The sequence below is a fragment of the Paralichthys olivaceus genome, chromosome 10 (assembly GCF_024713975.1).
Source record: "Paralichthys olivaceus isolate ysfri-2021 chromosome 10, ASM2471397v2, whole genome shotgun sequence".
Taxonomy (NCBI): domain Eukaryota; kingdom Metazoa; phylum Chordata; class Actinopteri; order Pleuronectiformes; family Paralichthyidae; genus Paralichthys; species Paralichthys olivaceus.
In genome coordinates this window covers 15421575-15445605 of record NC_091102.1, presented here as the reverse complement: position 1 = coordinate 15445605, position 24031 = coordinate 15421575, and the positions used below count along the sequence as shown (strand labels likewise).

At 41.5% G+C, this 24031-nt stretch overlaps 1 protein-coding gene across 4 annotated transcripts; it reads right to left on the bottom strand.

Moving 5' to 3' along the window:
- Nucleotides 1-1447: 1447 nt before the first annotated feature.
- ranbp2 (RAN binding protein 2) lies at nt 1448-23775 on the bottom strand. 4 transcript variants are annotated; one of them, XM_069533627.1, is made up of 30 exons: nt 23564-23775; nt 22804-22871; nt 22591-22702; nt 21852-22004; nt 21087-21317; nt 20808-20950; nt 19694-19889; nt 19322-19462; nt 18958-19117; nt 18349-18530; nt 17582-17781; nt 16854-16977; nt 16102-16263; nt 15598-15735; nt 15096-15227; nt 14746-14970; nt 14551-14634; nt 14176-14317; nt 13969-14063; nt 9409-13882; nt 8846-8923; nt 7574-7750; nt 6426-6512; nt 6083-6285; nt 5544-5820; nt 4819-4908; nt 4567-4718; nt 4212-4485; nt 3394-3749; nt 1448-2050 (listed from the first exon to the last, which is right to left on the bottom strand). In XM_069533627.1, the coding sequence occupies exons 1-30, from the start codon at nt 23633-23635 to the stop codon at nt 1745-1747; spliced, it is 9234 nt and encodes a 3077-aa protein (XP_069389728.1). In that variant the 5' UTR covers nt 23636-23775; the 3' UTR covers nt 1448-1744. The 4 variants fall into 4 exon arrangements, with proteins under 4 accessions (XP_069389728.1, XP_069389729.1, XP_019945467.2 ...); XM_069533628.1 differs by having other exon boundaries at nt 6083-6258; XM_020089908.2 differs by lacking the exon at nt 8846-8923.
- Between the last annotated feature and the right edge of the window lie 256 nt (nt 23776-24031).

The following is a 24031-nucleotide window of genomic DNA, read 5'->3' as shown; positions in this document are numbered from 1 at the left end:
ATATTAAACAACAACACAAGAGGAAAGTCTCAGGAAGTTATTATACTTACATATCAAAAACATTTTTACCATGCCAACACAGAATGAAAACAAATATTTTAAAAGATGAATCTGGAAACCTCACTGACACCCATTTGAGAGCCACTATCAAACTGCCTTTCTCATGGTTATTTTTTAAATGAAATGAATCTTGTGTGCATCCCTCTCCACATTAATTAACACATTAAGTAATATTCATAGTATTTCTCTTGGTGTGAGACACATTAGAATAAACCATGAGGCTCTTCAAACTTTATTTGAAGCTGTTTCATAGTATGAGTAATAATTATATATGTGCTATTTTACTTTAATGTGTTTATTGGAAGATAGACTTCATTTGAAGAATGGACAAACTCACTGGTGGTAGTTGATGGATCTGATGACCAGGGCTCTGGACATGGAGACCGGAGGTGAGTGGGGAGGAGGGTCAGGCAAAAGAACTGAAATGACAGAGACAGAGAGAACAGATTCAAAGTTTGACAGCATGATTGGCTGATTGAGATCATGGCAAAATCTGACTGAATAATGGTTAACATCCAAAGTCTGGATTAAAAGAGGCGAGAGTAAGAATTGTAAATGAATAAGACCAATGTGTTCTTGTTTGGTCCGTTTCTCTGCATCCAGGGTTCAGAGAATAGTTCAGGGCCCCTCGTGCCTCACTTTAATACACTACTTTAAAATCTTGGTGTCATCTTTGACCCGACGTTGACATGCGACAAACATATCACGTCATCAAAGGTTGTTACTTTTACCAAACTATAAGAAAATTGATTTGAGCTTTATACAAAAGATGAATAACAGCAAAAAGCAATCTGACCAAGAGCATTGAAAGATAAAAGAAGTTAAAAACTTACCAGGTTTCTTAGTGTCTTCATTTCAGCTTCATTTGTGTGAACAAACAGTGGTCGTACTTCAAACTGACTGTGGACTCTTGTTTCAGCAACAGTCTGATGTACAAAGAAATGTTTCAAATAAAACCGTTCACGTTACTTGCAGAGTAACTTTATTTCTCCTTTGTCAGCGTTCGATTGTTTGGTACAACAGGCACCATTTTTATTTGAACTGTGATCATCTTGAATGATGACGCATCACCTTTGTGAAACTCCATACCAGATGAGACGACTCCTGTTTATAGTATGTGGGAAAGTTTAAGGTCCAGTTTAACAAAGATAAACCTCGGGGGCACCCCAACGTCAAAGGTACTCAGGGCAGCATTTGTAGAGGCAGGGGCCCGGTTAAAAACCAGTATGTGTATTCAAATAAAAGCCTCAAATTATAGTCATAATAAAGACTTCTACAGAAAGAGAAAAAATATCCGAGTGGAGCTCAGGAAGACGACCAGCAGACTCTGAAAACATGCAAAACAAAAGAACAAACAGACAATAAAAAGTATTTCATGTACACAAAATAAACAAATTATGGAGTATTTATTGACAGATGATGACAAAGATGCAAGTGCAACACAGAAACAATATACAATTCTGCTCCCACATAGTACAACACCATGTTAATAGAAATTATTTTTGTTTAAATAATTTCTAAAGCAATATCATTTTTAGTTCAGGGCCACTGGAGTCAGGTTTTGACCAGTCGTCCTGTGATGAGCATGGATTGAGTTTTAGCAGGAGAGAAAGAACCACAGAGGGAACACATCATTTTCCAAAGTCCTGTATCGACTTTCTGACCTGAACTGAACATTAAAAAACTACAGCTGTCCACAGTCTGTGATGACCAACTTCTTTGTGGGCACGCCTCCCTTCGTGCCCAGCCCTCCCATCTGCTGCACCACGTCCATGCCTTCCCGCACCCAACCAAAAGCCACGTGTTTGAAGTCCAGGTGTTCAGCTTTCTTCAGGGTGATGAAGAACTGGGAGTTGTTGGTGTCTCGCCCGCGGTTTGCCATCGACAGGATACCTGGGCCCGTATGCCGAACGTCGAAGTTCTCATCCTCAAACTTGCTGCCGTAGATGGACATGCCTCCTGTGCCGTCACTGTTTGTGATGTCGCCACCCTAAATGACCAATAGGTTCTTGTTAATGATGTAACACAAAAGCAGCAACGCAGATTTACATGACACTTGGTGGAAAGATGCAGTAAGATCCAAGGAGCACCCCATTACATTTTGGTGTAAATTTGGATTAAGAGGCAGATCCAAGAAAAGTTTTTAATCACTTGTTAACATTGCATTGCATGGTATTTGTCAGCATTTTTGTTATTTCCTCAAGGAATAAATCATTGATTGAGGTGGGGGGGGGACAAATCTGGCATATTAAAGGGCTGAGTATCAATGATTGTGTGCAATTTGGTGTGGCTCAGAATAAAACTCCAGATTTGATAAAACTTCCAGGTTTCATAGGGGGCTAGTCTAAGTAGTCCATATTCTTTTTTGAGCCAATGAAAACCCCCATGCATGATTTTCACAGCACAAGCAATAGAAAAGTAGAAAATGTCTTAAAATCATTATTATTTTACAAATGTCTACAAATTGTATCCACACTTTATTGCATTTAAGTGCCTGTGATGCAGATTTAATCATAGATTTGACACATTCTCTTAGGTTAAAGACATAGATCCGAGGGTTAGGAAATTAGTTATGAAATTGGCAACCTTCATATCCAGGGCTGTAGGAAGAGTGCACTATGGGCCTTGGCAGAGGTCTGCGTGCAATTTCAGTTACTTATTCAAATAATCACATAATTTAAACACATTCATCTGCCATATTTACATTACATTTCACGATATAGTTGTAAGGCTGCTTCATGAGCAAGAGGACCCCCCCCCAAAAGAATCAGGGCCTTTAAGTCCCATCAGGTCTCTTGTTTTCTTACTGAACAAAATAAACTAGTGAGTCATACTGAACAAATTATTGTGACACAAAGCCTGGGACGTTATGACAGGAAGCATTCAAAAGAAACGGAAAAACAATGGTTGTAACAAAGTGGTTTGGTGACTTTGTAAAATGCAGCTGCCTTTAAAAAATATTTTTGAACAAATTGAGAGTTAAGAATTTGTGTAGACTTTTTATTTTGATAAAGTAGTAGCTATAGAGCTGAACTACGATTAGATGAAACACTGATTTATTTTACTGTGTATAAATCTGATGTTCACGCCAAACATGACTATAATCGTGTACATGAGGTCATATTTGAGGCATTGAACAGATAAATGATTAAAATTCTGGTTTAAATTGAGCTCATCTGAAACTGAGTATGTCAGCTCTTATATATATGAGCGCTATCATTATAGATGCTTTGAGTAACCACCAGTAAGCAAACATCACTGTGAGAGGAGAGCATAGTTTTGTAAGCTCTAAACACATCATGCAGCTTTGCACAAGTTTAGTCATCTCCTCACCTGACACATGAAGTCCGGTATGATTCTGTGGAAGATGGAGTCCCGCAGTCCGATGCCTTTCTCCCCGGTACAGAGAGCCTTGAAGTTTTCTGCTGTCTTGGGCACAATATGGGAGAAAAGCTCTATGGTGATGGTGCCCAGTGTTTGGTTGTCGGCTGACACTTTGAGGAACACCTGTGGGTTACTGTCTCTGGAGTGCTCTTGAATTCTAGACATCTGTGGCGAAAGGACAGACGAGGCATCGTCGCTGCTCAGGCCTATTCGGCTCTGACACTCACAGAATGTCTTCTTGAAAGCTTCGGCTATCTCTGGGGTTTTGAACTTGGCTGCCAGTTGCTCCACTGCACCATCGCCATCTGGAAAATGACAAGAGATCCTCTTACAGCTGAAAATGTATATTGGCACGCAACAATGTTTAATAACAGGCATTTTTGGCAGAAACCTTAAAATCTGCATCTATACAAAACCTAGTTTATAATATTCATGCTAAAGAAATATGTGATTCAAAATGTTACCTCTGTTTCTCTCTATATTACAAAAAAACAAGCAGCTGAATGTGGGCTTGCTGTGATCCCAGGTGCCCTGAACATGAGAACAGCAGAAAGCACACCAGTGTAGGGCTTTTTCTCACTGCGGTAATTAAACGTGGTTTGGGCTTGGTACACCCCCACCGGTCTGACGCCTTGTGACAGTATTGCTGTTACCAGCCCTACACCTGTCAAGTTACTACAAGATGATTCAATCTAATCTACATCAGACTGAAGCAAAGATTAGTGTCATTAGTGCAGAAACTGACTTCATATCCACAACATGTGTACCTGAGTAGTCGGTAGCGGTCCATAGCAGCGAGTTAGCTGAGGCGTTCATAGGTTTGAGCTCCATCGCCTGAGTGATGTGGTGGTTTGCACAAACCCTCAGCACTTGCTCTCGTCGCATCAGGATTCGGTAGAAATGTTTGGACGGGTGATAGAGGATCTTGATGTCACCTATTCCGCGCTCTTTCCACTGACCAAGGTCCCGGTCCCATCGGTACAGCTTGGTACGCTCCTTAAACAGGATTTCCTCGTCCTCCTCTCCAGACTTTGTCTCCACCTGAGAGACACAGTTACATCATGAGCTGTGGTCCTCATCAGTAAAAAAGATCAAATATTGAAGCTCAGCATTTTAATCTACCTCTGGTAGAGACACTATTGGTTCAAAATGAATGTCCACATTGCTTGAAGCCTCATCATCAGTGCCCTCCTCCTCGCCAGTATTTTTTGGTGCTGAGGGCACTGCACACCCAAACACTGAAGCTCCAGCATTTGCCCACGTGAAGTTGGTGTCTGCACGAAAGAGAAAACATTAAATATGTAGTGAAATATTAGTTTGTTGTGATGATACCTTGGTAGATATATGTTAAAAACTGGAAAATCTGAAGCCAACCTTGAGATCCGAATGCATAACCTTCTGTGGTTTGGGCCAAGTCAGCAAATGAGAAGCCACTAACATCGTTGAAGCCAAAGGTGGAGAAGTCTGTGGTGGGAGAACAAAGTTAATATTAATCAATAATAACGTGACGCAAGTATCAAAAGTAGCAGAGGATGAATTATTAGCATTATGTGTAGTGGTTCCGCATACACTGTACTGTACACTGCTGATGAGGAGGCAAACACATCAAGACACCAGTAAATCAATGACTACGTGTGAAACGTAAAAGACACAGAAACATCAGAGTTGAATCTTTTGAAGAAGGTTGTGTCTAAGGCTGAAAATTGTGAGGGGTGTTTAGTTCAGGCTGATTTTTCAGGCACATTTCGGAACTCGTTGACAAAAGTCCAATTACCATTTGTGAACTCTCAAAGGAACGATTCAAGAGGCTCGCCAACAAGACCCAGTGAGGACAGGGTGGGCACGGTATACAGTTTGGAGACCAGACATACTATTCAGGGTTTTCTGGTATGTACATACATATATCATGTAGTGTATGACCCTCTATCACTAGTGAGTTGTGTAGTGTGAACTTCACAGCGATCAAATGACTCTGAAAGTCCCTTAGTCTGAACGAGGCATAAATCAGCCATTTCTTATATTTTGTACACCACACAACATGTAAGATTATCAAAGGTGGTTAGTTATATATGTAGTGAAAAGCAGGAAGTGCTCTGTACCTTGACCAGTTTTAGAAGAAGTGGTAGAAGCTGTTGCCTCAGTGTTGGACTCCGGCTCTGAGCTCTTCTTTGTTGATAGGTCGATGGGACAGCTGCTGCTGCTGCTGCTGCTGGGAGCTTGACTACTAGTCCCCACTGGCTGCTCTGAGGTTGGCTCCTGTGGTGTAGATGTGTTGCCTGCAGTGTCTGAACTGCTGGATGACGGAGCTGGTGTCTGCTCTTCTGGGGCAACTGCAGAGCTGCTGGAGGCTTTTGCTCCTTCATTTAACTGGGCATCCTGGTACGAGGGACAGGGATAACAAATACAGTCAAGAGGCTTGTAAGAAAAAAGATTTGAGATTATGAGGCATACATGAGCATTATTTATATGCATCAGAGTAATGTGAAGTTACTCTATATTAAAAGGAATCTGATCTGGCTGAAAAAAAAACTTGATCACAACATTCCTGGTACTTCAACACTGTCAGCTTATATGCTTATTGCTCGGAAATCTTATCTGTGCAAAATGCAGTGCCCTTTCAAAGTGCAGCATCATTTACCAGGTCTTGCTGTGCCTTGCGGACTTCTGTCTCGAAGTCCTCAGTCTTGTCGTGGTCTGTATCACTGTCTGTGGTGCTCAGGCCGCAGAAGAAAGTGGGTGGAAGCAAGAGGCTTTTGGCCTTCTCCTCTTCCTGCGGCGTCGGCTTCTTCTCCCACACCACCTGGCAGTCTGGCTCTGAAGGCAGCACACACAATATAAGGGCTGGAAAATGGCACCAACAGTTATAATTATGCTTCTCTCATAAACTCAAAAATACAAAATCTAAGCAATGATACTGGAATAGGTGAGGGTGATTTACTGGACATTGCAGAACATGACTGTGAAGGGATTAACATACATACCATTGCTACACGCTGAAGCCCCTTGCTCAGGAGCATCGGGGTAAAGCTTTCCATTCAAGGCTTTCACTGCTGACTCATAATCCTCGTCTGAAAATTCAAAATCAACAGAATTTTGCATGAATTACATTTTAATCTGCTAATAAGGAAGATATGTTGATTTCATTGTTCTCACTCCTACAGACTTGGACAATGGAACAGACACAGGAGTGTTGGACAGTTGAGTGAAAGTCTATTTTAAATTACACACATACGGTTTTAAGGGATGTTTATGCAATGATCAGAGACTTATAAACTTTCTAAGGGGACTAAAGCTGTGTAAGACTAAATATTGGTTAATACATGAGCTAATGGTAAATTAATAAAAGGTGATGCATCAAGCTCAAGCAACATTTTGTTGAAAATCTGAAGTATATTCACATTAACCTGGAAATGCTACTCATTCAAGTCACTCAATTTATAGCCAGTGTCACTGGTTATGAATACGGCTGTGATTTAAGTTTCTAGCAGATCATTGCTAACTCAAGTTGCATTGTAATAATGAAGAATGTCATTGGTAATAAATGAAAATGTAAGAAGTCCAAGTGTGATCTGAATCGAATCATGGCTAAACTAAAGCTTTCCAACCAGAACATGGACAGAAATTGTATGCAAAACACTATCAGAAACAAAGAGTGACCACACCATGAAAAGATAAATAATAAAAATCAACTTCATCAAATACAGTATTAGCTAAATAAAGAAAGTAAGACTGAGATCCCTACATAACAGTTTCATTTTGACAGTTAATCCAAGGATGAGCAACAGCTTCTAAACCATATTTAGGGTGAAAGTAGATTTGACATTTGGGGAGGGCTAAGAAATACCACCATTTTACAGTAGATGACTGGGGAAACAGTCCTTTTTAATGATACATGTAAACAGACTAACAGAGAATAAAGTGGTGATTTAAATATTCAAGGCCAGGTGTCTTGCCAGCTCTAGAGGTGGATACCTGCAATGCATTAACTACTGTACACGCTGACCAAGAAGAAGTACCACTACATTCAGAGACATGCAACACCCACTGGTTTGCATCATAGTGGAGTGGAGTATTCCTCTCCTGTATACAAGTCATCCTTTTATACTCATGAGAGATATTTTGGCCTCACCGTCAGTTTGATCATCACTGATGTATCCTGGTTCATTCTGGTAGCAGAAGAAGGTGAGGGGCAGCAGGAGCTTCCTGGCTAAAGCGGCCTGTTCAGCAGTGGGCTCCCTGACATACACAATCTCCACTTCTGAGTCCTCATCCGACACTGCACCACCTTCTTCTGCCTGTGAGGGCCCTATGACACAGATACGATAGAGGTAGAACAAGACGGGTTGGGAAAGTACTGTTCAGGGGATCAGCAGAAATGAATACGCTTCCACTTAATTCCCTTTGCAACCACAGGTGTTAGTTCTCACACACACACACACAAAGAAGTCATGCTCAGCAAAACGGAATAACATGCGTTTGATTTACACATGTATGAGACAACCTGTATTAAGAGAAGATTATGTGAACATGTCCCCATTTTCATTTTACTTTACTGACTACACCAGTTGTGCTTGCTGGTCCTTGCTGGACACACGATACTGTAAAATTAAATTGCTTAACTGTCAGAAGCTGGACTAGAGACAGGGAATTACATTTCACACTGTTGCTACACATCCTGCACTAAAAATGGAGCGTGTGATGTTTGCACAGTGCATTCCTCTGTGAGGGAGCACTCTGTGTGGAATCTTCTCAGCTCACCTTTCAATAGACATCTAGTGTAATGGATGTGTTTGCTGTTGGGACTTAAAGTCTAGTCTGTTCTGTTCACCATTTAATCAACTGGTCAATTATAATTACCAGACTTACTAAAATGTTTCATTATCAGATCTTTATTAACCAATTTTTTGAATAATTGATGCTTAACGGACTGAAGTGCAGTATGAAATATCTGATCGTCCTTCAGATGAGAAAAGGTTGAACTAGCACAATTTGGTTTTTAGTAGGTGGAATGAATACAGCAAAGACTAAATTGACAGCTACATGAAATGATATAATACTAAATTATCATTCATCAAAGTTAAACTGGCTCCTTGTTTATTGAACTACATCTACTTTAGGAATTCTAAAGATGATCTAGAATTTTTAAGTAACTAGTTTCTATAAAATCACAACTGCATGTCATTTCTCTCCTATTATCTCCTGTATGAGACACATGCTACGGTATAATTATAGATGATTAAAATCTTTATTCAGTAGAAACTGCACCTCCACACACTGGACATGCAACACATTAGCTTCACTGTTTTTTCCACTCCGTGCATCTAGGTTATTTTGTTTCTGGTAGTAAGGGCCAGCCAGGTGACAGCTGCGGTGTTAACACACACTACCGTGATTAGAGTACCTGGGGGTTCAAATTGGGTGGTTGATGTGCTGGTCCAAAAAGCCATTGGGTTATCTTTGAAAAGCCTAAAATCCAGCCCTAAGGGATGATGGGTTGTTGGGCGAAGAGAAACTAATCGTGAGCTTGGGATCATAATCATAAAACAAGGCCAAAAGGGTTCAAATGAAAATGCGAAATACTATGAGCGTGTGTTCACTAAATAATACGATTTTTTTTTACTACGCTACAAAATTATTATTACAAATAAGTGCAAAATATTTAGCAAAAACCTAAAACCCTAACCCTAGATTATTAAGTGTATTACTTTAAGATGCAGGTATATCTTCAGTAAAATTAAAAAAACAGGCTACATGTAATGTGAAGAGGAAAATCACAATTGATGTTGTTTAAAAACTGTGGGGGCTTGGCTGAGTCAATCACAAAGATGATGGAGCAATGAGATGGGGATGGGACAAGACAATGAAGTAAAAATAAATTGATCAACAACAGACCTGACACTCATTCAAAAACAGAAAATCAGACAAATATTTAACATGTATTAAGAGAGTTTTTTGTTTTGTTACCTTTCTCTGGGATTTTGAATGCAGGTGATGCATTTGTTGGTCGTCCAGCATCTTTGGCTTTCAAACCAGATGCAGATTCCTCACCCTCAGAGGGAGATTTCGGAGAGCCAAAAATCTTCTGAAGGCTATCAGTGCCAAAGACAAACTTAGGAGGAGACACCACCGTCTTTGAGGAGATGCCTGGACCGGGAGAACTGGGTGAACATGGCTTAATGTCGGGGAAAAGCTCTGTACGTTCTTTTGTGGTCTCCTCTAGAACAGCAATGGCTGCCTTCCCACATACAGCCGTTGCAGTCTTTGCAGATCCTGCGGCTGCAGGGTCTGGAGATGTTGGAACTACCGAGGTCACTGGAGTCAGAAGTTCCTCTTTTTCTTGAGCGACCTTGGCATCTTCAAAGACTTGTTTGAATGCGTTTGCAGTATCCTGCAGCTTGAATCTCACAGCCAACTGCTCAATATTACCCTCTCTTTCTTCAGCAAAGTCCATGGCACTCCAAACCCAGGCCTTCTCAGCTCCTTTCATAGGCTCCAGCTTCATGGCTGCTGATATCCAGTGGTTGGCACAGATCTTAAGTACCTGGTCTCTCCTCATTATCAACCTCACTTGTTTGGTGGTATAATTCTGCAAGATCTTGAGGTCCCCAATTCCCCTTTCCTTCCACTGACCCAGCTCCTTATCATAGCGATACAGTTTGGCCCTGTGACTGAAGACTACCTGCTCATTTTCCTCTCCTGTTGAAATCTCCACCAGATCAGGCAAAGGGACTACAGGCTCAAAGTACTGGCCATCCCTCTCCTCATCCTGGGTTACATCCTGCTCATCGTCAGTACCAACTGACGTTCTGCTCTGGTTAGGCTTAGCAGGAGACTTAGATGGGCTGATGCCAGGTTGGAAGCTGAAGCTGAACCCACTAGTGGATTCTCCAAAGCGAAACAGGTTCTTTCTCAAGGGGCTACTAGCGATGGGAGAGGCATAGCCTGATAAGTCAGCAGTATCATCTAAAGCCTCTTCTCGTAGGTCGTAGTTATCCCACTCCAAGGTGGGACCAGTGGTTTCACTGTGAGCCTTGATTACAAGGCCTGAAACATTGCTGGATGTTGTAATATCTCCCTGTTTGTCATCATCTTTGATCTTTGGTTTCTCATCTGTCAAAAAGAATTTCAGGTCTTTCAAACCAGACTTCATTTCCTCTGCTTTCTTAATGAGATGTGCTGTCCTGCCTGTGTCAACAAGCTTGTGGGGGGTTTGCAAGGGGATGTCCAAAAGAAGTCTCTGACACTCATCAAACTTCACTTTAAAATCCTCAGCAAGCTCTGTGCTCTTAAACTTGGCAGCTAACTGTTCAAGTTTAGCATCTCCATCAGAGAAGTCATTGGCCATCCACATCCATGCTTTATCTGAGCCTGCCAAGGGCTTAAGATTCATGGTGGTGGTGATCCAGTGGTTGGCACACACCTTCAGAACCTGCTCTCTTCTCATGAGCACCCTGAGTCTGCCATTAGTGTTGTTTTTCAGGAATTTGAGGATTCCTACACCACGCTCTTTCCACTGACTGGTGTTGGTGTCAAATCTGAACAGTTTGACACGCTGAGAATAAAGAACCAGTTCATCCTCCTCTCCTGTCACCAGATCCACCTTATCAGGCATCTGAACCACTGGTTCAAATTGAATATCATCATTTTCCTCTGTTTTATACATGTCGTCATCCTCCAGTTCATTAGCGGCATTCGTCTTAGTAGGAGTTGCCTGAAACGATGAAAACATCTGTTCACCGGCTCCAGAGAAACCTTTAAAATTTGGGTCCTTCTCGCCAAACTGGAAGTCTGATCCAGACGATGTTGCCAGGTCAGCAAAACTGAATGTATTGGGTTTTCCAGTAAATAATGGGTTTTGGTCTTCTTCCGTGTGTTCTTCTGAAGGTGAAGACACATCGTGTTTCTCATTATGTTTTTCAGCAATGCTTTTAAGAAAGCTGGAGGCTGACCCTGATGGAGGAGTTGGATCATCAGTTGAGGCAGTGTCCTGAATACCAAACTTGAAGCCACCACCTGGAATGGGCATTGAGAAAGAAAAGCCTGAAGCACTTGTACTACTAGATCCAGACTGAGGAGTTTCAAACTTGAAAGAATCTGCAGGGGTTTTATCTTTGTTTTGACCAAACTGGAAAGTGCTGCTGGCTCCAAATGGAATTGTGAATCGTGTTGAAGGTGGCTGACTTGATGAACTCTTGGTTCCAAAGGCAAAGCTGAAGCTGGAGGCTGTGGGAGCAGCGTTGCTTGTGATTTTAGCGTTGGGGTTTGGTGTCTGACAAGCCACACACTTATTGGCAGAGCCATCGTTTCTCACTAGACAAGTGTCACAGTCCCAGTCCCCATCTTTTCTGGCAAACATGGTTTCTAAAGAGGGATTTTCATTTCGGGCATGGCAGGAAACACATTCAGTAGCTGATGCATCATTTCTGACCAGGCAGTCATTACAGTCCCACTGTCCGTCCTTCTTTCCAAAACCAGACCCAAATCCTGGCACTGCTGGCAGATTTGATGCTACTGGAGGCCCCTCTGTTGATTTAGCAGAAGGATTTGGGCTATTACAGGCAACACATTTGTTAGCAGAGGCTTCATTTATTACTTCGCATATATCACAATTCCACTGCCCAGGCTTCTTTCCAAACTGGGCACCAAACCCAGAGTCCACAGAACATGTAGAGGGCTTCACTTCAGGTGCATCTGCAGGCAGTGTGGTCTGTGCTTCAGCAGTTGTTTTAGCTGAGGCTTTTAGAGCATTACAAGAAACACAACTGTCTGAAGAGGCCTCATTTCTTGCAGAACATTTGTCACAGTTCCACTGCCCCGGTTTCATTCCAAACTGAGCTACAAAGCTAGAACCAAATGCACTTGATACTGTGTCAGCAGGTTTTAAGGAACTGGTCCCAAATGTAAATGAAGAGGGTACAGAAGCTCCAAAAGCACCAAATCCAGTAAATGTAGAGCCAGAACTACTGGGTTTTGATGAATCTGTCCCAAACTTGAAAGTAAATGGACTCCCTTTGGTTTCACCAGCAGCCTGAATGTCTGGTTTTGATGAAGCATTGGGATTGGCGGTTTGACATGCAACACATCGCATATCTGTGGGTTTATTTCTTACACAGCACCCACTGCATTCCCATTCACCTTGTTTAAGTCCAAATTGGGCTGCCAGTGATTCAGAATCTTTGATGCTCTCCTCTTTACTCTCTACTTGACTGTGCTCTTCTGGTGATTCGAGTACAATTTTCTGTGCTTCCTCAAACTTGGATTTGAAAAGTGATGCCTCATCTGCTGTTTTAAAGCGGATGGCCAGCTGCTCTGGCTTAGGCTCTTCATCTGCATAATCAATGGCATTCCAGACCCAGGATTTGTCAGAGCCTGCATTCGGTTTCAGTAGCATATCGGCGGTGATGTAGTGATTGGCACAAATCTTGAGGACCTGTTCCCTTCTCATTAAGAGGCGGACTTTCCCCTTAGTGCTGTGTTTTAGTATTTTAACATTGCCAATACCTCGCTCCTTCCACTCTTTTGTCTCTGTGTCAAATCGGTAAAGCTTTGCCCTGTTGCAAAACATCTCCTCCTCCTCTTCCTCACCCGTTTTCACATCTACTTTATCAGGAAGAGGTACAATGGGTTCAAAATGAGGGCCATCCTCATCCTCATCAACATGAGTGCTGTCATTGTCACTCTCTGCTGCTTTTTCTGCCTCTGGTGCATAACTGGACAACCCAAACACTGGCTTGGTAGTGTCAGAATCCCCAAATTTAAATGGCTGGTCCACTTTTCCAAACAGACTTCCAGTGCTGGTACTCTCTGCAGTATCAGCAAAGGAAAAGCTAGTAGCACTTTTGGAACCAAAGGTGAAAATGCCTGTTTGGCTAGTAGGCTGCTCCTGAGAGGGAGTCTTCTCTGGAACAGTATCTGTTTTACAGGGAATGTCAGATGTAAGGAGACCAAGCAGACTTTCACTGTGCTTAGCCTGAGAAGCAGAGAAAGTGAAATCTCCATCATTGGATTTAAAGTTGGAGTTGAATTTGAACGAAGGTGAAGGTGTTGACTGGGCAACTGCCCCTGCTCCAAAACTAGGCACTTTGGGGACTTCAGCAGGCACCTGTTGGCTGAAGGACAGCTTCCCAAAGTCCATAGGCTTCCCCTCTAAACTCTTTGGTGGCTGAACGGGAACTACAGATGGTTTGGTGAAGTAACCAGGTTCGGGTAGAGGAGGGTTAGTGGTTTGTTGGGTTACACTCTGGCCATAGTATTCTTCACTGTATGGGGAAAGAAGGCTTGTGGCTGGTGATTCAAATCGCAGAGGGGTGCCAAAGACCTGTTCTTGAGGAGGGTAAATGCAGGGTGGTGCTGTTTGCAATGGAGGGGTATGAGTGGGCGGCTGGTATGCATACATATGCTGCTGAGGTGGCATACGGTTCATACCATACACTGGGCCCTATGTAAAGAAAAGAGTAAGAATAAAAATCAAATGTGACTCAATATACTTTCAGCAAGTGAGTTAATGTTAGATGATGATGATACCTTGGTGGGGGTTACATTTGCTGCTGTGCGCAGGAGATACTGAGAGTTATAAGCTGGAGACTGGTTGTAGTACACAGAGGGGGCTGTGGTGGCAACTTGAAAAAGATACATTACATTGATGTTTAATTTACAAAATCTTTAATCCAATAATTGCTAAGAAAAATATGTAACTAAATATTCAGACATCTTTCTATGTAGTGTTCTTACCTGTTAGGGGGGCCCCATGGTACGACTGGACTGGGGTAAAAGACTCCTGTAGGCCCTCAGCCCCATAGCTCTCCCCATACATCTTATGATGAGGAGAGCCTGCATTACCTGAAGAGTTGTGCTTTAGATCATGTACTTCATTCTGCAAAACAAACAGCTTAATGAGAAGTGGCTTAACTTGAGATACAGACATACAGAACATTTAACCTGCACTAAAAGACACAAAGAATAGTGATTAAGGACAAATCAACAGTTTATACAGTGATTTTCATCACCACTCAACTGCTTTGAGTTTGAAAAAAATGAAAGCAACGTATGAATATGTGTGGTTGGGTGGAATTAGATTTTTTTTTATTATATATGTTGAATCCAGACCTTAAGGGCTTCAACTTGCTGACACAGCATCTGAAGGAGACTTTTTTGGTCTTCCACCCAATGAGGTTGTGTCTTGGGCGAAATCTGGATGACATGGGAGAGAAATGATCTATTTTTTAAATTCAATCGAAACTGATATTAAAAGGAAACATTTAAGTGTAATAGACATGGATAAAACCAGTAAACTGAACCTACCAGTCTTTTGGAAGGAGAGACTATGCTTTTGTTTGGAGAGGGAGTGGAGAACTTAATGTGGGATATTGTGGCACTGGTTTCTATGGGATGAGCAGGACTAGAGTGTGCTGGTCCTCTTTCACCCTCCTCTTTCTCCTCCTCTTCATCTATGGCCTCTCCACTCTCCCCCAGCTGCTGGTTCACATCATTCAGGAGGTCGACAACTTCCTCCATGGACACAGGGAGCTGGAACCCAAAATATAGGCAATCGAGTTCACATTCACAAGGAAAAGCCAGATGATACCCTGTGCCCACCATGTTAACTCAATCAATAAACAATGCGTCATGTTTTAGAGGTTCAAAAGACTTACCTTCTCAATGTCATCAGCATTGGCATTGTAGATCTTAGACAGATAGGTCCTGAACTTCCTCAGGAAAGTAATGCACCTGTCTTGGGTCTCCTCAACCCCATTACTGGCCTCCTCTGACAGCCGCTGGTAGATCTGCCAAGGAAATATACATCAGTTACATGCACAAGCAAAGGTGTCAGAAGCATTAACTATCAAATTAAAGGTGTCAAATGTCATATTAAAGAACTGTATGTTACTGTTTTAATTAAGTTTCTGGAAGTGTGTTTGCATCAAGGCAGCATATACTGAGGGATGCAGTGACCAAAAAAGTTTGACGACAAGTTCTAGACTTTCCACAATGGGAAAATGCACTGTTAGTGTTTGATATCAAAACTGGTGCTTATTAATAAGAGCTATATTTATGATTGTGGTAGCACTATACATGTTTTATAAGGCCACATTGAGCCAATAAGCTGTCATGAATGAGAGCTGATTGAATAAACCTGGAAAAAAGCAGATTTACCTGAGCCAAATGCCAGATGGATGACATGTTATTAATGGTTTCCAAAGTAGCGATGGCCTCCTCTGTCCTGCCCTCAATGTCAAGAAGAGCTGCGTATGCTATCTTGAATTCCTCTTCATAACCCTTCACAGAGGAAATCTGAGAAGGGAGAAAGACATGCACGTATAAATACTGGAATTCAACACGATAGACACCAGTGGGAATCAAACCCCAATCCGTTAAGACTAGTATCGAGCTCTACCTTTTGACCAACAGGACCACTCACTGATTTAAAGATATAAAAAAAACGAATATTTATTTGGTTGTTAAAAACAACCATCATACATATAAATCAATTATAAAGTAATAGTAAGGTAAAGCACAAATATTCATAGTTCATAAATACACAAAAGCCAGACATTGAACGAACATCTTCAGATTCAAGACAAGTGTCTCAGAATTTGAGAGGACACATGGTGCAGCTACTATTATACATTTTTTAGAAAGAATAAAGACATTTTTAACCTGAATATCTTTAGAGGGAAAGTGTATGAAGAGGGGGTCGAGGGGTTCGGGTATGCCACGTCTGTTTTTGATCCTTTCAAACAGTGGGAGGACGACTTTCCAGTAGTGGACACTCCGACCGATGTACTCCTTTTGGTCGTAGTATGAGTTCACTCCATCACCCTAGGTTATTAAACATACAAAAACAGCTTGATGTCTAAGGCAGAAGGTAAAACAGTCATATTTGCCTAATGCAGTGCAGGCAATTTTAACAAGCAAAGAAAATAAAGAGTCATTTTCATCTGTTGCAAATTCTACACAAATGAAATAGTTACACAGTGAGAGACACAGCAGACATGGTTGTTTGGACATCTTCAAGTTTGCAGTTATAGAGTGAGTGACAAGGAGCAGGTGTAAAGCATGTGTGTTTCAGCTTAGTATCTGGCAAGGTGCTGACATATCTAAGTGGTATTTTTTTCTGTGCTGAATGTCTGACACCTACATATCTAGTGCTTTTATCCTACTGCAGTCCAGTAGCAACCACACAGTATGAAAACAAGGATTTCAGATAAAGTAATCTGTTGCTATGGGTTTTATAATTAATATGACATTAAAAATCTATTTAAAGCACAAGTACAACATATTTATAATCTGTCAAGGAAACCCTACCTAAAGTCCTAACCAAAAGAGTGACATCTCTGTTGTCTAGCTGGCCACTCACTGAGATTGTGTAAACTGCGTGTGTGCATGTGCGTGGGTGTGTGGGGGTGTACCGTCTGGCTGAGACACTGTGCCCAGTGGATGGCCAGTGCTGGTTGAAGCCCATGTTTCTCTCCGGCTCTCAGAGTGCTCAGTCCATGTTGCACAATCATTCGTAGCTTGCCAGACATGCCGGGGCTGCAAGATAATCAAAATCATCAAAATTACTGAATATTTTTACTCCTCAAGTGTGTATACTGTTTTGACCCTTTTGTGTCACTTTTTATGTTTGCAGACACCAGCTCTGGCAAAAGTGTCATAGTTGTGATTATGCATACTCATAAATCTCATGATATTTAGACTCTGACACAAATAGGCTCAATGTATGTGTAATCCCTTTGTCCACAAATTCACCTTTGCTTTCTATGATTTTCGTGAGACGTCACACCAGTATATGATTAAGGGCTATAAGAGACAGCCTAATCAGTTGAGATTTAATGTTGAAATATATTAACTTGGAATCTCCACTGTTTAAATTTTGCAGGATTGACGATGCTCAGATTATGAGACAAAAAATTAAACTTTGAAAGCCAATAACAAAATACATCCATGTTTGCATGGTGCCATGAGTGCAAAATACAAGGTCTATAGAGCAATATTTTTCTTAAGGTAAAGGGCTAAGTAATACCAATAATATATGTATTGCTTTATTTGGGGAAAACTAACTGGTTGAAGTCACATCTTATATTTTGACAGATATACTGTATGCTTGATTTAACCATCTTTGAGTTTTCAGACTCACGCTGCCCGTTGATGAATAAGGCTATAGATGGCGTCCCACCACTCCCTCTGTCTGTCAGTAGTCAGGAGGCGAAAGAGAGGAAGTGGAAGGCAGCGAGGCTCATAGAGCTGCTGTTGGTGCTGCTGGTTCAATCCACTGCTGATTTTAGCTGTCTCCTGGAGTTGACAGTGGCTACAGAACACCACACCATACAAAAACACCTGGAGGAAAAAAGAGATGTTTACATTTTGAAAGTGCACATAGAACCACATTTTCTGAACCGATTAAGACATTGAACAGCAATCGGACAGGGTTGGATTTGGACCCAGATTTGTTGCAATCCAATATTTTAATCGTTTTAATATCTCATTGCATTATTATTATTTTTTGTATATGAGGACAGTTGGCTTCTTGTTTACATCCAACATTGCATGTTGCTTTTGCTGGTGAATAAAATAAGTCCTGTAACAACTACACAAGCTTTCCAAGCCACTTTGCAGTCTGAACTGCAAACATGATCATTTTTTTCCCCCCAAACATTCTCATCACTACATTTCTTTTGTTAAGAATCATATTCATTCAACAACATTCAAATCCCAATACATTCCAAATTGAGAGTTTTTGAAAGCTCTTGTGTAAATGCTGATAATAGGATTGATGCAAGATCAGTTTTTCTGGGATGTCCTGAACAATGGAGGTAAATGATAAAAGAAGTGTAGACTTCTATTGAGAAAGCGTCATCCTGTGTTAAGTGAACCCTACAAACCAGCTGTCACGGTTCCTCCTACCTCCAGATCCAGCAGGCAGATGGACTCTGGTGCATTTGTGTCTAGTTTGGAGGTTTCCAGGGTAAGTCTTGGAAAGAGCTGCGCTAGCCAATCTCTCAGTGCTGGTCTTTGAGCCAAAAGAGTCCACTGTAGCCCCAACCAGCTCAGATGTTGCAGGTCACCACCATGAAGAAGGATGGAGCCTAGAAAAAGACGCAACACGGTTATTAAAATGTAGGAGCACTCAGGATGCGACAATGCAATAATTACATTTGTTCGCCACTCTTTTGGATTATCTATTTACTATAATTAGTTCCAATTATCAGCTCTACAGTGTAGGCTGTGTTTTATCATGAGGGGATTTGTCTGAATCATGTAAATCTATAGACAACTACATTTTTCTATTATATCGTCTATTTGAAAGAAAATCATGAGTCACAGTCAAATTTTATGCAAATTAAGTTACTAAATTACCCAATGTAGTTTTGTGTTTATTATTAATTGCGCATTACTAAATCAATCTGGTAAAGATACATCTACATTTTTATGACAATCATTTATTTATCTGAACCTAATATAAACAAGAGAAACATCGACCTGATTTACTCAGTCAAGTAATCAGTTTTGTACCAGTGTCCCATTTAGCCAGTTGAGAGAGCTCTGGACCCATGGTGTTGATGGAATGAATGTCATCATTGGCAATAAATGAAGATCTGGCGGAGGCCTGGGGTCCAAATAGCAGGTCAAACAGTGAATCCTGACCACTGCGGTTTCCAAATGCCTCCACCACCTACAGACAGACAACAATAAATTAGTATTACCATTATGTCTCTTCGCAAGATATAAACATGGCTGTCTCTGTGTGAGGACTATGATGAAGAAATTATAAATATTGGGGTTTTTTTCCCCCTTTACAGTCATTATTCATCACTGTAAACACAAAGTAAGAGTGCATCAGAGTTCTACACGTCAGATATTATTCAACTATACTGACCTCTCTAATTAAGATGGATGAATCGGTGCTCAGATTGAGCAACATGTGTCCCGCCTGACTCTGTCGATCATTGGCCAGCAGCTCTAGAAGTGGTAGGGCTGACTGGTCTCTTTTGGTCACTTTAGGCTTTGGTCTGGGGACCTGGTAGAAGAACAAACAACAAAAAGGTCAAAGACTGCATAAATGATAGTATGAAGGTAGCTTTTTAAAAGTGAATGCATTGCTAGGGTAGGACCAGTATATTCAATTAACACAAAAATCCATGAAGAGAAAATAACATGCAAAATATTGCAGGTAACATTTTTCTGTTTTACCAATCCTTCAGATTTATTAACAGGTTAACTATATTTGCTCTATCTGGCACGTCAGTACCTGGTATGCTAGCAGGTAGCACAGTGCAGCCATGTCAATGACAACCCTCCAGGTCTGCTGGCGGTCCTGAGCCAGCTTCAACAGCAGTGTTGCTGCGTGAAGGTAGAGGTGACCTCTCATCTCCACAAACACCTCACAAAGATCATCTGTGTGGCAGCTGGCAATGCTGCTCAGTGTCTGCATAGCTTGATCAAAACTGCACACAGACACACATACAAGTTTATCATCCAGCACAAAGTCTCCTGCTGTTATGTTGAATCAACAAAGGTCATCTAGAAGGTGGTGAAAAAATTAAAAACCTAAAACCAAAAACCTGATTTGTACTTGAAGGTACAAATGAACTTGAAACCATAAAAAGCATGTTTGGATTTAAGGCACTTCCTGTTATTCCATTTAAAACAGAGCCGAACTTGCAGTTTCACAATCTGGACTATTCTTTTAGTACTTAAGACTGGGAAACAACTAAATCCAACTTCAGCAAAACATAAAATCAGCATAATAATACAATCTAATGAATGTTTTATGGCAGGGTTCAACATTTGTTTATGTCGGTAACGTTTGGAAACACATCTAGATGTTCACCATGCAAATGGTTTCGAAAATGTATAGACATTTCACTTTAAACTGAATTGTGACCAGAAGTGTAAAAATAACAAATTAACTGCTTAAATATTAATACATGAACATAGTGAATTTTAGGGGAGATCAACCCCAAGTCCAAAAATGAGAATTAAGTCGACTTTAGGTTTAAATTTGTTTATACAGATAAAGCTTCTCTACAGAGCATTTAGGCTGGTGTTACCAGTGTGATATGGCTTTCAGACACATACAGATGACATAACTAACTACTGCTGTGCCTACTACCAGCTCTATTAAAGAGACATCCAATCCATTTGTTTAATTTTCACATATCAGTGATAAGATTAATGAGTCAGCCTACAAACTTGTTATGATAAAGCTGGCAGCAACTGAGGTTAACACATCAAATCGAAAACATTTTCCGTCACATTTTTAAGTTAAAATGTAATGTTTTTTATAACCAGGTGTAAAATATTCCCCATTGTTGCATCCCTTGAGTGTGTGTACAACACCATAAGACCTCAACACAACCTACCTTTTGAGTGCATCACAGCTGGGTTGCACACTGCTCTCAGACAGTGTGATTCTCAGCAGGTTGCAGTGGGCCAATAGAAGGTCCCTCTGGAGACGCCGACACATCTTTTCATTACTAGAAACACTGGCCTGAGCCAAATATTCCTGGAAAAAAATGTAAAACATTTTAAACAATATTTTGAAATTGAACCGTTAGAAGTTAGGTACAAAGCTTTCAAAAAAGTATGTACTAAACTATAAACTGTAACTACTAAGCTTCTATATTTGAGTCCATGCTCACCTGCAGTGTGCGCACCACCACTGTGTACCAGTCCAGACTGTGGCTTAGCATGCCCTTTTTCTCAGCAGCGAGGCAATGCTTGACAGCTTCATCCAGTCGACCATCCTGACAGAAGAGCTGAACCAGCTTCACGTTCACATGTGCATCACCAGGCCTTGCTGCCAGCTCAGCCTGGAGGAGGTCAAACAACCGGTTCCAACCCTGCTGACCCTGACGACTCAACAGGCGCTCCTGCATAAAGTGGCACAAATAAACCAAAAATAATCAGCATTGCATCCCCTCCACCTTTGTTTAATGGACACCTCAGTGTTTTCTATTACCTATGGCTGCCTGCTTGTTTACTTTGTCTGCCACAGTTTCATAACGACCCAACTCTTTTTAAACTTCTCATAATAACGCTGTGCATCTTTTACTCCTCTAACAAACACATTGACCTGTCAGACATTGGCCAACGGCAGCATCGTGAAAAATCCTGCTGGTTTTTTTAACTGTCTTGTAGGCATTCAGAACTTGCTATAACATCAATATTGAGGGAGTAAACAAAATTTGGCCTCTGTGTACTCCCTTCATTCTTGTGCGCAAGAGAGTGTACTGTGTGTGTTTACAATAATGAAAGCTGTGAATATAGAAAGTTAAGAATTTATTTAGGACAATGATGAAAGGCACAGATTTAAAAAAATGGTATTAGTTGAGTTGATGAGATGGCTGACAGATACAGAGTCTAACAGAGCTCTTACTAGAGATCCAGAAGAAAAGAAGCCTTACCTTCAGGTTGAAGACAGCAGGGTTTCCTGGCAGCAGCTTTGAAGCTTTCTCCACCCAGAATTCTGCTCTGCTATCACATTCCTCCTGACTGACCAGTAACTCAGCCACCTTCAACACCAGGTCCCTCTGGGCTGGGTTCAAGTCCACTGATCGCTACAGACATACAGAGGTGAAAGCATCTTAAGGTCCATTTTTTTATAAAGCTTTCAGACATGTGATAGATCTATGGCTTAGCTTTAAAATGAAACAAGATTTTAGTCATCTGAAAACTTCATTAAAAAACTGTTGCTGGTCATTGGACATCAGCTGAGTGGGCGGCCCATCATATGTGGCAGAGGGTGCGTTTTCGTTCACACAGTAAAGAGAATGTGGCCCCCTGCGTCCAAAACCACCTCCAAATGTGGTCTGAGCGATCAGGTCTCAAATGCGTCCTTAATGAGTCTCGTGTGCATTCAGACCTGTACTCCGAGTTGTCCACTTATAAGATCACTCATAATGAATGTTAATACCCTGGTCTGGACAGGGTCAATGACACTTTCACATTTGGACAATAGTAACTGCTCCGAACAACAAACCCTGGAAATAGTTAAAAAATGCAGGGTATGTGGCAGACTTTCATCATTCTCACTTTTAAACATTTGGGCAACACCATACACTGCAAGAAGCACAAAATACGATGCATTGTTTTAGGGGGAGACCACTTTCCTCTGCATTTCTTTCTCAGTGATGCTTTTCATACCTTGTAACATCCTACTGCCTTGCAGATGTCTCCCTCTCTCTCGTAGAGCTGTCCGAGGAATTTGTGTGCTTTAGGATCCCTCTGCTGGACTTTGAGATATTCTGACACATGTCTAGGAAGGGATGGCAGACACAAGATTAGTGTTAATGTAACAGAAACCTCTTGAGAAACTATAAACTATCCAGTCAACACCAGGGACACAAACGTACTTACCTTTTAGCAAGCTCGTATTCCTTTGCTTCAAAATACAATTTAGCAAATAAAAACCCCTTGACTGGCTTCTGTGGAAAGACAATATTGAAGAAGAGTGTAAGGGAAGCAACAATATTTATAGACATTTTGTATCAGTGTTTTCTCACTTAACTAATAAAATATGAATATAAATACGATCACAATTACAAGTTTTATAAACAACATGTCTGCTAGTTGTCCACCAGACTCGGCTAGAGTTGCTGACTTGTCCTTGGTTGAATACTTGTATGAGTAATTGTTTCTTTAGATTTTGTGGCAGCAGGAAATGTAATACTGTACCTTCGCTTAGATGGTAACAAGTACTCAGTTTTACAATCTACGTATAAAACTAACATGAACACAAGTTAGCTGAGTACACGCAGGTTAAAAGGGGAACAGGGGCTTTGTTGTTCTGGACATGTCTAACTAACTTCACAAGCTGTAGCTAGCTAGACGGTGTGACGGCTAACTAGCAGGGCTAATCGGCTAGCACAACTCCATAACCCCGTGCCGCGCATTTCAGAAAGGGAGGACGCGACGAGGTGCTCACATGCCGGTTAGCCTACATCCGCGGGGCGGCTAACGAAGCTAACACCGAACACAGGAGATTCAAACTGGGACTGATCAACGCGTACTAGCACGATTCAAAAATACAGCTAACGTTCGTTTGAGCGGGTGTTCAGGCTGACACATGCTGGCTTACGGCAGCGGCTCGCTAGCGTTAGCCGCCGGCTCGACTTACCTCTTTGAGCGAGGGAGAGGAACTCTGTACGGAGGAGACGTAACGGTCCACTTCAGCCTTACTCCGCCGCATGGCTTCTCAACACGGCCGCCGCTACAGCCGCGCACTAATGTTCATGTAACACCAGAGAGTCATCAAGTGTTTAAAAATGTGCTGCGGGTCCTCTGACACTTCTTCACGTCAACTACCCGTGACGACACTGCGCAGGCGCGTCACCGTCAACGACGGAGGGGTAAGGCTTCCTTGAATCGATCCCCTTGGCCAATGAGAACTGAGTATTCCTATGACGCACGTTTATTTTGACGAAGTGTTGGGTTTGACCCAAATGTCCCAGCACGTAAATACAAGATCAAAATACAACTCGATTTATTTCATATATGTTTCATAGTAGGACATACACACACTAGAGGTGAAAATCAATTCTGTTTTTATTTTTTATGTGCTATAATACGATTTATATGCAACATG

Bases quoted from the DNA above. Each gene is read 5' to 3' on its own strand.
- ranbp2 (XM_069533627.1), bottom strand. From the start codon at position 23,635: ATGCGGCGGAGTAAGGCTGAAGTGGACCGTTACGTCTCCTCCGTACAG. The intron at 19,890-20,807 runs GTAGGTTGTGTT...GTCTGTGTGCAG, and splicing joins AGCTGTGATGCACTCAAAAG to TTTTGATCAAGCTATGCAGA. The intron at 7,751-8,845 runs GTACTCTAATCA...TCTGTGTCATAG, and splicing joins CACCCAATTTGAACCCCCAG to GGCCCTCACAGGCAGAAGAA.